The following is a 13,792-nucleotide window of genomic DNA, read 5'->3' on the forward strand; positions in this document are numbered from 1 at the left end:
GATGGGAAAAGACAGAAAGGAAAAAAAATAAAAGGTTTACTAAACTTATCAAATGAATAAAAAATTAGTTGCATTCTTTCTTTTCTTCACAAGCGGATCAGTTAATTTCAAGCTGCTCATCTGATTGCCCTGTTTCCAATATACAGCCATTTCAGTGATGCATATGGTGCTACGTGCGCACAATACTGCGCACAATCAAGCATACTAGACAGTAAGCAAAAGAAGCTCTCGTTGCTGGAGATAGACAGGAGCCTAAACTAGTAAGAACGAGACTTTCACTTAAAAATGGAGAACAAGTGATAATCACAACTTTTAAATTGTTCTGTCTATGTGTAAATACATTCCAGTGCAGAAAGCAGTGTATTTCTTGAAAGGTTTGCAGGATTACTTCTGACTGAATTTTCTAGCCTGTGTTTCCTATTTCGTTATTTCAGGAGACCACATAAAGCGCAGGCATGTGTGCTCCAATCCTTTAAATAAAATTAATAGAAAAGATCTTTATTAACATAAGTAGTTCAACTAGTACAACTATTCTCTTGCTTATAATTACTCATGTACATTGGCATTTGCAGAAATATTTGCTCATGGGCGGACTGAGAGGGATTTAATCTTCACAAACCCTTGCATTGTTTGCATAGATTTCTCAGTTCTTTCATATTAATTTCATGCTAGAGAAAACAGCATATATGATTTATATTAGCACATACAGAGACTTGGAGAGTTATCATGGGTAAATGCCAAGCCACGTTCTGCCCCACTCCTATGCATGGATTAAAATCACTAGAATGGGAGGGTATAACTGAGAGCAGAGCTTCTTAATTCTGCATAAATTTAGAGGAGAAAGCATTGCTGGTCGATAACCTGATTACATTTAAAAATTAAATACACTGCTATTATTTGATAGTAATTCTGCACCTCTAGAATAGATAATTAACATTCATCTTCCCTACAATTATCTAATTCTTGTTTGATGCAATAGTGATAATGTTGCAGAACTAAGATACTGTAGTAATTGAATATTACTGTCAAAGTCCATATATTTTTACTATATCATGCAGCCACTTGGTATATAGAGAAATGAATTTGCCCTCTTTCCTATGCAAAAAAAAAAAAAATCTATTTCACCATTAAATCCTTCAAAAACGTTTAAAATGTTAAATTTTGAACTGCAAGAGGTTTCTGGAAAAAATAGTGATGTATTGTTCCTTTTCTCAAACTGTGTGTACAGGAAACTAAAAATGTGTTTTGATTTTTATAAGTTACATGATAGGGTGAAATATTAAAGTATAAATATTAAACTATAAATAGATAATATTTTTAGATCAAATATACATATAGACATTTTGAGAAATATCTGTGCTACAAAATGATATATGGTTCTTAGGCCATATATTTATTTCTACCCAAAACAACAAATTAACTTGCGATTTAATCTTTTGTAGTTTTCTTTATTTTAAAGACCGATTCTGTCTAAGAAGAAGACACTGTAAGTCTGAAAGTAAAATGACACTCATGCTTTTACTACACGTTGTCTGTCATATCATGCAAATGCTTAGTCACATACGGAATCTTTATCCACATGATTAAACAAATACAATGATTTGTATAGAAGGACTTGCATAAGAGCTTCTCTTTGGAGTCAAGATTTGAGGAAAAAGACCTGGGCTAAAAGTTCAGTGTGATTGCCTAAAGATAAGCAACAAAATTCGGTGGGACTTCTTAGTTACCTAGGAGAATAAATACATACTTAGAGGAATAGCCTGCTATGAAAATGTTTGTGTAGTGTTATATAAATTGTTTGTTGACTGTAGGGATGCCCTGCCTAATGTGAAAATAATCTTCACTTCTCTTCATTAGTGTTCCATAAAAACAAAATAGTGCTTAATATATAATGCAGAACTTCACACATCATATTACAAAATGGAAACCTCTATGCATTAAACCATTGTAATGATGTTTAGCAAAATGTTGTTTGTGTTCTATGGATATTAAGGTATTTTTTCTAAACATTGTTTAAAATATAGTTCTGTTATGGATTCCATATTTGTCCTTAATTTTATCCTACAGTTCTATTAACCGTGGCAACTATGTACAAGCTAATTAACTCCTATGTTCTTGAATTATTAGAGGTTAATTATTTGAGATTCTTCTTTCTTTTTTGTTACCTATCTATCTTGCAGTAATGTTTACTGTAACTTGATGCCATGTTTAACTTTTTGTTACAACATTGTACATTATATGATGTACCAACATGAGAAAATATATATATGTATTTGTTTTAATTAGCTATAAAATATTATGTATATGTCCATATGCAATTACCTATACATGCTGCCCAACTAGTATTAAGGGAAATTATTAATTAATATAAGGCAACAACTTCCCAAGTGGCTGTAAATTTCACAGGTATGAATATAGTTAGGAAACAGCATTCCTCTGAATGTGATAAATTCAAAGCTAGATATATCAGGTGCATAAAGATTAGATAGATTGACTTTTTCAGTATAATATTTTCAACAGTGCAGATGAATATATGCAGTGGTAGTAGATGCATATGCATAGTTCCTTTCAGACAGTGCATCTCCTAATACAGAAGTTTTAATTCACTGGATGTTCATCCTGCGATATTTTCTATAAATGTAATGAATAACATTGCGATATTAATATTGTATCATTATATGATACTGCTTGAATTACCTAGATTGCAGCCTTTAGTGAGCTGGCTTGAACAGCGATCTCTCCCGTTACACACTGTTTCTCATGCCATGCTGGCAGTGTCTTGCAGTGAACATATGTCCCCCGTGTGCAATGTTTTCCGGGTACTCTCTTTGTAGTTGTGCATTCAGACTTTGTCAATTTGTTTGTGTTGTCTCTCCAAATAGGGCTATTATCAATTACGAGTAATGCTTTTACCTATTTTTCCATAGACTGCGATTTACACAAAAATCAATAAAAAGTCATCAGATATTGGGGTTTTTTCCTTCTCATGCATAATAAATTTTAATTTGCTTTTCTTCATAATACATCTGTGCTCTGATTCACATTTTCTCTGAGAGCTAGAACTTGGATGTGAGTTCATAAAAATACTTCTGAAGAGCAGGTTTGTTTCTTTTGCAACGGCTGGATAACTGATACTTCACAGAAATACACTGGAGAACCGTATCGCTTATCCTAATGTAAGGTGCTCTCCATGTTTTCAGAACACAAAGTGAACACTATGATATTATCAACATATATTCAGCCCAGTTTTTAGGTTCAGTGGACAAACATCTGTGGCAAAAGTGAGGCTGCTTGGTACAAGTATGTTTGCCAGGTGGAGACATTCTTCCTATTTGCTCATGCTTGTGCGAAAGCATTACTGCTTAAATGAGAAGAACAGATGAACTACTTTTGCAGTCCTTGACTTTGAAAGCATATAACCTTGTTTCAAAGAGGCTTATGCCAACATAAGAAGAAGGAGAGGATACACCCGAGGTGAAATCCTGCCAAACTAGAGGTCAGGAGCATAAACCCTTCTGAGTTCAGAGAAGTCAAGGTGCACAAGTCAGGGAGGCTGGTGGGATTCACATTTCTTTCACGTTAACTTACATAATCTTCCCAGATTCCCAAACAAAGCCAGTTCCTAGAAGCAGTGGAATTTAAATATGTTTTAAATGCAAAATAGATCTATTTGTGCCATACCTGTCAAAACAATGATTTTTTTGGTCCTTGATGTCTATCTTCCTAGCTTTTTAAAAACCTCCCCTTATTTCTGCATATCACTGCGATTGTTTTCCTGAGTGTTGATACTATGCTAGCAGCTGAGGCCTCAGCTTAGACCTTTGTCCAACTGTACCTGGTGCTGTACAAAAACGTAAGTTCTGTCTACTGTGATTTACTGTGCTTTCTTCTGACAAAAAAGATCAGGATCAAGGTCCCCATCAAATCTATACCACCCAACGATCTAAACACTCTATTCTGATAAAACAGGCAGGTAAATACAGGTGTTGGAAGCTCTGTTGACTTTGCAGGTTTAAGCTCGAGTCTGCTGCCAACCGCTTTACGACTCTTCTCTTTTTTTTCTGTGTGTTTAGAACTTGCCTAGATTCTGTGGATAACACAGGAGGCGTGGCAGTACAGGCCTGCAGGTTCTTGTGTGCCTCTTTCTGTTTCTTCTTTCTGTTGACCAAAACAAAATAAATGAAAAGGAAGACAAGGAGTCAACAGACTGATTCTTAGGAGGACTCCACTTTCCATATTTTAAAGAGCTTAATATCATATTTGAGGAACAGTGCTGATGACTTTGGAAAAGCATATGGTTTCAAAGTAGCCGAGGAAAGGACATCACTTGGCTGAGGAGCCCGCATTGCAGCACATGAAAGATGTACCCTATGCAGAATACAGTCCTTCAAAAGCTTACATCCTAAGTAGTTAAGACAGCAAGTAAAGAGTAGGAGAGGAAATAACTCAGTCAGCAAAGTCAGTAGGAGATGAACGGCATAGCTAGATATAGAACCTTGATCTTGTAATACACAGCTATGTGTCCTACACATCAGACTACACAGTCACATTGCTTTATGTAATTTAACTTTAGCTCAAGGATAACATTTGCTGAAACGTCTTTTCACTCTAAGAGTTTGTGCTTGGTCACAACAGTAATCCTCTCTACATCAAGTCTACCTTTTAAAAATATTTCTTATCATTTGTAAGGCTTAGTTAATATTTGTGAATTAATATGCTCAGAGATATGGTACTATAGCCTTGATGTCCATAGTGTTACTTATTATCAATGAAAGAGGTAGGTGTGATACAATACAATACAAGCCTGTTGTCTGAGGCAGAAAACTGTTCAGTAAATATTTTCACAGTTGACCACACGGTTTTAAGGATGGACGTTTGCCAGTTTGCCGAGGGCAGCAGAATCCCTGGAGTCAAACCTACACAGTGTAGCTTTCATCCCAATTTTAAAAGCTGCATTTATAAAGAAGGTACTCAGTGAGCAGATGGACCTTTGCAATATGATCTTTGGAACACTCAACCAACAAATGGCATGTGACCTAAGCTTATAATTTACAGACTATGTTGCCCAATTTAGATATGCTGTCTATATATTTGTCAGTCAGACCATATACACTGAAGCCACAATACATGTAAATTTTAGCTTTATTTCATGGGCTCAGAAAAACTCTGGTTGAATACATAAAACATCAGTAAGTATATGGACACCAAGCAAAAAAAAAAAAAAAAAATCCAGTTTGTGAAAGAATCACGGAATCACAGCCCAGTGCTAACTGCTTGCAGTCCTGTAAGCATTATCATTACAATGCATCTCAAACAAATAACAAATAAGAAATCTTGTTCCATCCAGTGTAGGCCTGGATGCTAGACTACAGCTGAGAATATGGTCACTCACATTCAAAGAAACGAATGTTCATGGAAGAGCTCATGAAGTGATTAGAGGAATGCAGACAGGACATCCACATGTACATGGATGAGTGAAAAGTCAAATACCAGCCCCCAACTGGCAGCTGCGTAGTCTCAGTAGGTGAATGCACTAAAATATTCCAACAAGCTCATTTCCTTGTGTCACCTCTGTTCCTACAAAAGCAACTCAGGAGGTTAAGGATGCCAAAGTGGTAGCTGCATTTTCCAAATTAGAGTCTATTCTATGCTAGGCTGTATTTTTGCCATCATTGTGGAGAGTTTCCGTTGTGTACAGGATGACCAGTTGTATATTGAGCACGGATGGGTACCTGCTGTACTGTGCATTTCCCTGTAATGGGGAGAGACCTGGCTAGCATATGTGAACACTAAACATGATATGCATCTTACACATTTCTGAAGAAGGCAGGTATGAAATGGGAGGGGTATAGCATGTTAAGAGCAGGCTGAGAAGAGTAAGGGCAAGAACCGTTTAGGTGAAAGGTGGAGCCATAGGGGTTTCTTGCTCATTTCTATTATCAATCGGTTCTTTCTAGTCCCACTAAGGGGCAACCAAACTGAGCAGCCCAGAAGAGCACCTGAGCTATGACCATACCCAGGATACTGCTCCAGGTACAGGAACCGCACAAGAGCTGAACAAGGCCTTTTGCTCTATCCATTTCTGGACACACAGCTCTTCCTCCACCCACGTCAGCCCCAATCCAGCAAAGAAATCTGGTATTTGAGGACAATTTGGAGTTGATGGGTTCAGCCACATACCTATCTTGGAGCAGGCATTTCAGACCACCACACACCTGAAAGCATATGGGCACCTTCAAAGCGTACAGTACACGTACCCCCATGTACACAAAGAGTACGTGTACGCCCATAGGAGTGTCCATGTTCACAGCCGAGAGATGCCGTTGCAAACCTGGTCATGAAAGCTGTGAGCAAGGAGACAACATCCACATCCCCTCTTCCACTTCTGGCTCGGCCTGTATTACTTCCAAGGCACTGGTTATCTGCGTTTGGTATTGGTCTACGCAGAACAAATTCTCCTTCCCCCCTTTTCCCTACGACCCGACTGCCCCAGGCGAGCAGGCCGTCTCAGCTACAAGGTGTCTAGCGAGGTGTCTCATCCTGCCATTTGTCCTGCGCAGAGTTCAGGACTCTCGCACTCTGCTTCTTCCAGTTCCCCAACAAGCGGGAAAAGCCCAATCTGCGCGTTACATCGCGACGCAGAAGTGGTTTTCTAGCGGAGGAAGCCGCTCACAACCGAGGGTACGGGTACGATACGGAGCTGCTCACAGCGTGGAGACGCGCAGCGAACGGGAGCGACGAGGAGGGGCCACGCCGCACCGCGACACCCCGGCGGGCCGCTGACCGGCGCACGCGTCCCGCGGGTGCCCGCAGCCCGGCGGACCCTGCCGCAGCGGCCCCGGCCCCGGCCCCGGCCCCGGCCCCGGCTCCGGCCCCGGCCCCGGCCCCGCGCTGCCCCGCGGCGGCCGCCGAGGCCGGGCCCCGCCGCGGGCGGGCGGCCGGGCGGCAGCTGGAGGCGCGGCCCGCGCCGCTCCCATGGCAACGGCGGCGGCCGCAGCCGCGGTAGCAACGGCCGGGCCCATGTCGTGCCTAGCCGAGCCCCGCGCCGCCCGGGCGCCCTCTCGCTCCCCGGCGCGGTCCCCGGCCCCGGGTCCCCCTCGCTGCGGCGGGGAGCGGCGCAGCAACGCCTCGGACGCCGACGCCGAGGCCGGCCCGGCCCAGGTGAGGTGCCGCCCGGCCGCCTCGGGCGAGGCTGTCCCCGCAGGCAGCCCCGCGCGGTGCAGGCCGGGCACGGCGGCCTGGGCGCCCCCCGGCCCCCGCCTCAGCCGGGGCCTGCCTCACGCGGCGGGGCTGCTTTTTAAGCACGGTTTAAAAAATGTGTGTGTATATATATATAAATATACACACATTTTATATATATATATAAAATGTAAAATGTTCGTCTGTTTTCTAGGACACGCAGGATTGGAATCATGTCGTCAAACTACTTGAAGAGTCAAACTCAGTAAGTAAGGCTGGTGTCTCACGATTTGGGTTGCACAGATGAAAAGGGGGCTTAGGAAAATATTTTAGGCGCGTGCTTTTGTACCTAATCCTAAGTAAACCAGATGGCGCCGCTGGCTGGGGCTACAAAGCACAAAGCTGAAGAATGTGTAGCGGCGCTTGAAGACATCTTCTAAAGAGGTTCATCATAGCAGAGGGTGGTATCTATGGGTATTTTTTATTAAACAACCCAGTTCACCCCTACACAGATATTTTTCCAAAAAAAACCCCCAAAATTGTGTGCATTTAAAAACCAAATGTGCAAAATGTTTAACTTCTCTCGAAGTTTTAGAATGCTGAAACCTACAGCTGAAAAACAGAAATATATTTAGAGCTATTTAAAGCATGCCAGGAATTTGTGTAAGTGCCTGAGTTAACTGCTGAGGTTTCTCCAGGGAACTGACTTTAAAGGAGGGAGAACTATACACAGTTCAGTGCTCAGGAACTAGTATGACTACCTAGGCACATGGACGAGTACTATCTCGTGGACTTCCATAAACTATTTTTCATCTCTATGAGAAGATTTGATGGATTAAATTCACTAAGTCATTGGTTGCTTTTCATTAAAAAAAAAAAAAAAACCCTAATAATTTATATCCTTAAAACAAGAATTTAATTAAACAGCATGCCACATATCAAGTTAACGTCCCACGGAGAACTTGTGTCCTTTTTTTCTTCTTTCGAGGCAAGGTTGATAGAATAAACTCTTACTAACTAAATAAAATTGTGCTGGATGATACTGTTTACTGCCTGTCTAGAAAGCATGAGAGAGATAATAAAACACCCTCAGGGTTCTGGGCTTATAGATGCCTGAAACAACTCTTTGGCCTACCTCAAGTTGCAGTAATCTTGCCCAGCAATGAGTGCTGCGTATCGTCACTGGCACACCCTGATGCAGCCTTACTTCAGCAGTTTTCAAATTTGAATGTGCAGGCTGTTTTCTAGCGGTGACAAAGCCACACTCTAAGCCACTTAGATCTATGTTTATACATATTTGAGTCACATTTAAGTCTCCTGAACATAGGTTTGGATTTTTCTAAATTATCTTTCACAGAATCCCAAATAAATTAGTAGGAAAAGCACACACATTTGAACAAAACTTGCAGTTTTAAAAAGTCTCCTCAGTTACTAGAATGTAGACTGTATATTTAGAAATGGGGCTTGATCAAAGAACCAATCCTGCTACAAAGCACTTTCAGAATTTCGTTGTGTCCTGTGACTCTTTAATCTGGCTTCCACTTTTCATTTAAACTTAAAAGAGGATGAACATAATCACTTAAGGTTCTAAGGAAAACTGCAATTGAAACCTGCTTTTCATTCTTTTATTTAAGAGTAATTTGGAAAGGCAGCTGAAAATTCTCAGGAAGGTAGTCAAGCGCTTTGAAAATGGGCTTGTATCCTTTTTGCCAGTTTTTAGAACATTAAAATTGTGGTGTATGACATATGTTAATATTTTGACTTCTCAGCAAAGCGCATTGTATGATCTGCTGTGCTTCCAGATGGAGAGCAGTGATGGGCTGCTTATATTGTAATCATTGACCTGTGCACAAATAGCCAAGGTTGGTAGGGTTAGAAAGATTCTTGGATACTAGATTCATTAGCAAATTTGTAGCAACAAAATAAAATACAGAGATAACAGCTGCACAGTGACTGGAAGTATTCAAATGTAAGTGTAAATGTAAATGTAGTATATTTTCAGTTCCTAATAGGCAAGCATAACAGTAGTTACGACTTAAGTAGTAGATTAAATAGCAGTGACTTCTGATTAGGAAACGTTTTAAAGAAAAACAAATTCGCACTAATTTATCTGAAACTTTTTTTCATATTTACAATAGAAATTGAAAGTTTTCTAATAATCAGGAGTACTGGGGAAGCTATAGGAATGTGAAGAATGTGATTAATTTCATACAGTTTAGCTAATTACCACAGTGATTACATTTCTTCACAGCTGAGTCATGGGCATACCCAGGCAGTTTCCCTGAGTTCGGTGGATCGGTAGTAGCTTGGAAGTCTCAGTAAGCTGTTCAGTCTTGATCTTGTGCCTCTACCCTGAATTAGATAATCTCAATATGTGTTTTGGTCCAAATTTTCAGACTTATCCCTAAAGCTGAATACTTCAGGGTTGTTTCAGAAAGAATTTAGGTAGGTGGATCTGACACTGTGATGTAAACATTTTTGTTCTGTATTTTTAGACATTTTTTGTGCTGAACTTCAACTGACATGAAAGCTAAGAGAGTTGAAAGTGTTTTACTTCTGTAAAGTAAGGCTGCTTCCAAGAGCTGAAGTATAGATTTATATGCTTCATCGTAATCATCTGACTTTGAAAACATTGGCCTTAGTTGTTCTTGGTTGTATCTTTGAAGTATGATGAGTAGTTTTCAGCTTTTTCTCTAATTCCTAGCAGTACAAGCAATTTGATTTCCTTAACTTAAAATTAAAAGCCCCTTAAGGATTTAGCACAGATATTTGAAATTCTTAACCTGTGTGCAGAAAAACTTAATGACCAAGAAGCTTTCACTGAGCCTATATGTGAACTTATTAAATTATGTGGGTAAGTACTTCAGCCCTTATTTTAGAGATTTTAAACACTGTTTATTAACATGTTTGTACATTTTTTGAGGCGATTGACATATCTCTATGAAAAGGCATCTGTTGTATCACCCTTCCTTTTCATGTCCCATTCTTTCCCCGAGTCCAATTTCTGTTGGCATGAAGGACCCATTTCAGCAGTTAAGTATCTCCAGAGCTACTTATTACATCATTTAGTACTGTATTATAACTAGCCCCAGCATGCTTGGAAGCAGGATTCTCCAGAGTCTCTCGTTGCCTGCAGTAAACTGTTCTGAGGTTGCTGGCCTCAAGAGATTGAGCAGTAAGTCTTGCTGAAGTGTTTTGTTGTTTTGAACAAGCTCTCTAAGTGGGTTTAAAAACCTGGGGCGATAGAAAGAGACTTTAAGCTTTATGAAATGACAAGCCATATTGCACAAGAGGAAAAACGGCAACTGGAGGATTTTGGATTTATAATCTGATTTAAAAATGTATTACATGATCTTTTTGGCGTCTTCATTGTCATACTGTACTTTAAATTATTTGCACAGCAGGAAGCAGGTGTTGTTCATGCTTGTCCATGGTTTCCTCTTTCTTCTCATTAATTTAATAAAGTTACTCTTGAAATACTTGTAGCTACAGTTACTCTGGAATTTAATTGTAATTGGTGAGGATATGGAAGAGAAAAATTATGGCAGACAGAAAATGAGTTGCGCTGTAAGCCTGATGTTCACATAGATTTTCACATAGCTTCCTCTCAGCTGTTAGATATAATAAACATATAACTCTTCAGCTGATCTTTTCACTTTCTTGATCATCATCAGTTGTACTGCTTTCCTTTGCTGCCACACAGTGGAGAATGGAAAAGTACATCCTGAAGTTTCATTTTCTGTGTGTGGCAGAAATGTGACAAAACTGAAAATGAAGGTGTAAAGTCAGTAAAATGCATTTGTGAATAGTACTTTTCATCTTTATAGCAGTTCAGCAACACTTGCGGTTTCTGCAATTAATGTGTTTGGAAGATTGCACCCTTGGGTTTTGCTTTAATTTTTGTATTATGGAAATTCCCCCCCCTGCCCCCCCAATTCACTGCTACTTCATATGACAAAAAGAAGTCTGTAACTAGAGGGAGGGGCTGTTATTTGGAAATTTCTTTCAGATACTAGAATTTCCATAGTAGCATTTTCCATTTCCTACCTCTATTTCTGTACCTGTCTTCTTCCTACTTGTTTTTTAATGTCTATTTCTTTATTTTTCCCCATTTACTCCATTATTTGCTCTCTCCTTTGTTTGTCTGTGTTTACGGAGGTAAACCTACAGGAAAGCTGTTTCTGCACTAGGAGATGCAGAGACCTAGCATGATGTTGTAATGTTTACAGTTAGAGAATTTTTAGCACTTGCATATTTATTTTGTATCTGAGTGTTTTGCAAACGTTATTGAATTTGTCTTAATATCCCATTTTAAAAATAAATTTGGAGTTGGGCTATTTGGAGTCAGTTTATTAGTTTTATTTTTCTCCATTTCTAGAGATCTTGTCCAGGGCTAAGATCCTTTTTTTCATCTCTACACAGGTCTATTAATAGCCTAGCTGAGGAGTAGATTGATATTGCCTAGGTTCCAGGATTTAATCTTCCACATTTAAATTACATTTGTTTGCTCAGATTATTTTTGTTGTACCAAATATGAATTATGAAAACGTTATCTGTGGACACGTACTGCTAGTTGCCGAAATATAGTTGCCAAATTATGGAAGTGGAACTTTCAATGTAGAATCAGCATTGCAAAGAATATTTTTATCCTGGGAAAAGTGTCTTTATTTGCAAGGAAAGTTGAGGAAAAAAAGAAACGCTACTGAGCTTTTCTAATGGCTTGATTAAAGTATTTTTCTACAGTGTTTTAAGCAGGGTTGTAATAACTTGCTTATTTCATTTTGCAGGTTACCTTTTCAAAAAAAGAAATTATCTGATGAAGTAAGCTATTCCATGACAGTTTCAAAATCAATTGCACAACTTGGTGAGTGTAGACTGATATGCCACAATGCCATCAATATAATAAAGTGAACTATATAATTATCACAATTTAAATTGCTTGTTACTCCCTTAATAAGTTTAAGTCATTTCTTTCAATGATTCTATCAGGACTCTACGTTTTTTATTATTGAGAAAGCATTCTTGTTTTGCTATGCCCTAACCCACCCATTAGCTAGCAGTTTCCTGTTTGCCAGTGTCAGAAGCTATGTGAGAAACCCGTTATCATTACACCTGAAGAACTAAACATCTCTGTGTCCTGTTTAATTTCACAGAACCTCAGAATAGTTGGGGTTGTAGTGGACCCCTAGAGATCACCAGATGCAACCCCCCTGCTCAAGCAGCGTCAGCTGGAGCAGGTTGCCCAAGACCACATCCAGTTGGGTTTTGAATATCTCCACGCATGGAGACTCCACGGCCTCTCTGGGCAACCTGTTCCAGTGTTCAGCCATCCTCAGAGTAAAGTGTGTTCTTATGTTCAGGTGGAATTTCTTGTGTTTCAGTTTTTGCCCACTGCCTCTTGTCCTGTCACTGAGAAGAGTCTGGCCCTGTCCTCTTTACATCCTCCTTTCGGATACTTGTACGCATTGGTTCCCCTCTGAGGCTTCTCGTCTCCAGGCTGAACAGTCCCAGCTCTCACAGCCTCTCATCATAAGACAGATGCTTCGGTCCCTTAATTACCTTTGTGGCCCTTTGCTGGACTCACTCCAGTAAATCCATGTCTTTCTTGTACTGGAGAGCCCAGAACTGGACACAGTACAAAATTCCATGTTGTCCTGAGAAATTTCTGTATTATTACAACCCCTGAAGCCTGGGATGGGGGTAAGACTTAATGCTTCTCTGAAGCCAAATGGAAGAAACAAGTAGGACACACTAACTCCTGACTGCCAGCTCAAAGCTTCAAAACCCACAAGCCTTCTGAGAACTGTTTCCCACAAAGGCAAAATACAGCAAGTCAGTAGTGCCATGCCCTACTAGGGACAGCAGCTCCCGACTTCTCCCTCCTACTGCATCTGAGCTGTGAGCTCCTGTCTCTCAGGAATCCATTTGAATAGAGCTGTTGGAGGAAAAGGTGTCAAACTGATGTCTCAATGTCATCGGACTCTTTAGTACCCAACTGTCTTGTTATGACCTTCCTTGTGACAATTGTGATTTTCAAAGAACAGCACTGCAAGTGCCGTAGGTTAAAAAAGAACACAGTATTGAGAGGGGCGATATACCAGCTAGCTTACTTAATGGAAAAATTTAAATGATAGAGAGGTGGGACCTCTCAGAGGTCATCAGCCTGTCACACATGAAAAAAGAACATCCTTGAAATGCATGAGAAAGAAGTTCTTCACAGAAATCTTCATTTTCACAGGCCCAAATAGATAGCAGAATAGCCTCTGAGTTTCAGATAGTTGCAGATTGTCTTTAATGTAGCCTGTCCAAAAACACATTAAAATATAAAAGATAGTTTGTATTATGCATCTCAGGTGTCAGTGGCTCTCAACAGGTTTTCTTTCAATCTTGTGGAAAAGGAGCTCTTTTCTGTGCTCCCGTTAAGTCATATAATGTTTAGTAGAAGCAGAGTTACTAAGATGATCGTGGCAGCAGCCTAGCAGTATACTGGCTTTCTCCTGAGAGTAACTTCTGGAGTAGCATCCAGTCTCTTATAAGGATCTGTAGCCATAAAACAGAGGAGGACACATTTTAATAAACCCTATGCTACTACTCCAAGAACACTTTGTCCTTT

The 13,792-nt window shown here is 39.9% G+C and overlaps 1 protein-coding gene across 7 annotated transcripts in view; it reads left to right on the forward strand.

Annotated features, from left to right (window-relative positions):
• The first annotated feature begins 6,504 nt into the window (after positions 1–6,504).
• The window catches only part of CFAP69 (cilia and flagella associated protein 69), a 28,372-nt gene continuing 21,084 nt past the window's right edge, over positions 6,505–13,792 (forward strand). For 2 of the 7 annotated variants that reach the window (XM_068934769.1, XM_068934772.1), the window contains exons 1-3: positions 6,505–6,681; positions 7,394–7,444; positions 11,967–12,043. In XM_068934769.1, the coding sequence (XP_068790870.1) occupies positions 7,413–7,444; positions 11,967–12,043 (109 nt within the window). In that variant the 5' untranslated portion in view covers positions 6,505–6,681; positions 7,394–7,412. Of the gene's footprint in view, positions 6,682–6,953; positions 7,162–7,226; positions 7,318–7,393; positions 7,445–8,813; positions 8,877–9,923; positions 10,034–11,966; positions 12,044–13,792 lie in introns of those variants that run through there. The other 5 variants (XM_068934766.1, XM_068934767.1, XM_068934771.1 and 2 more) reach the window with 5 other exon arrangements.

This window comes from Struthio camelus, chromosome 2 (genome assembly GCF_040807025.1).
Source record: "Struthio camelus isolate bStrCam1 chromosome 2, bStrCam1.hap1, whole genome shotgun sequence".
Lineage (NCBI taxonomy): Eukaryota > Metazoa > Chordata > Aves > Struthioniformes > Struthionidae > Struthio > Struthio camelus.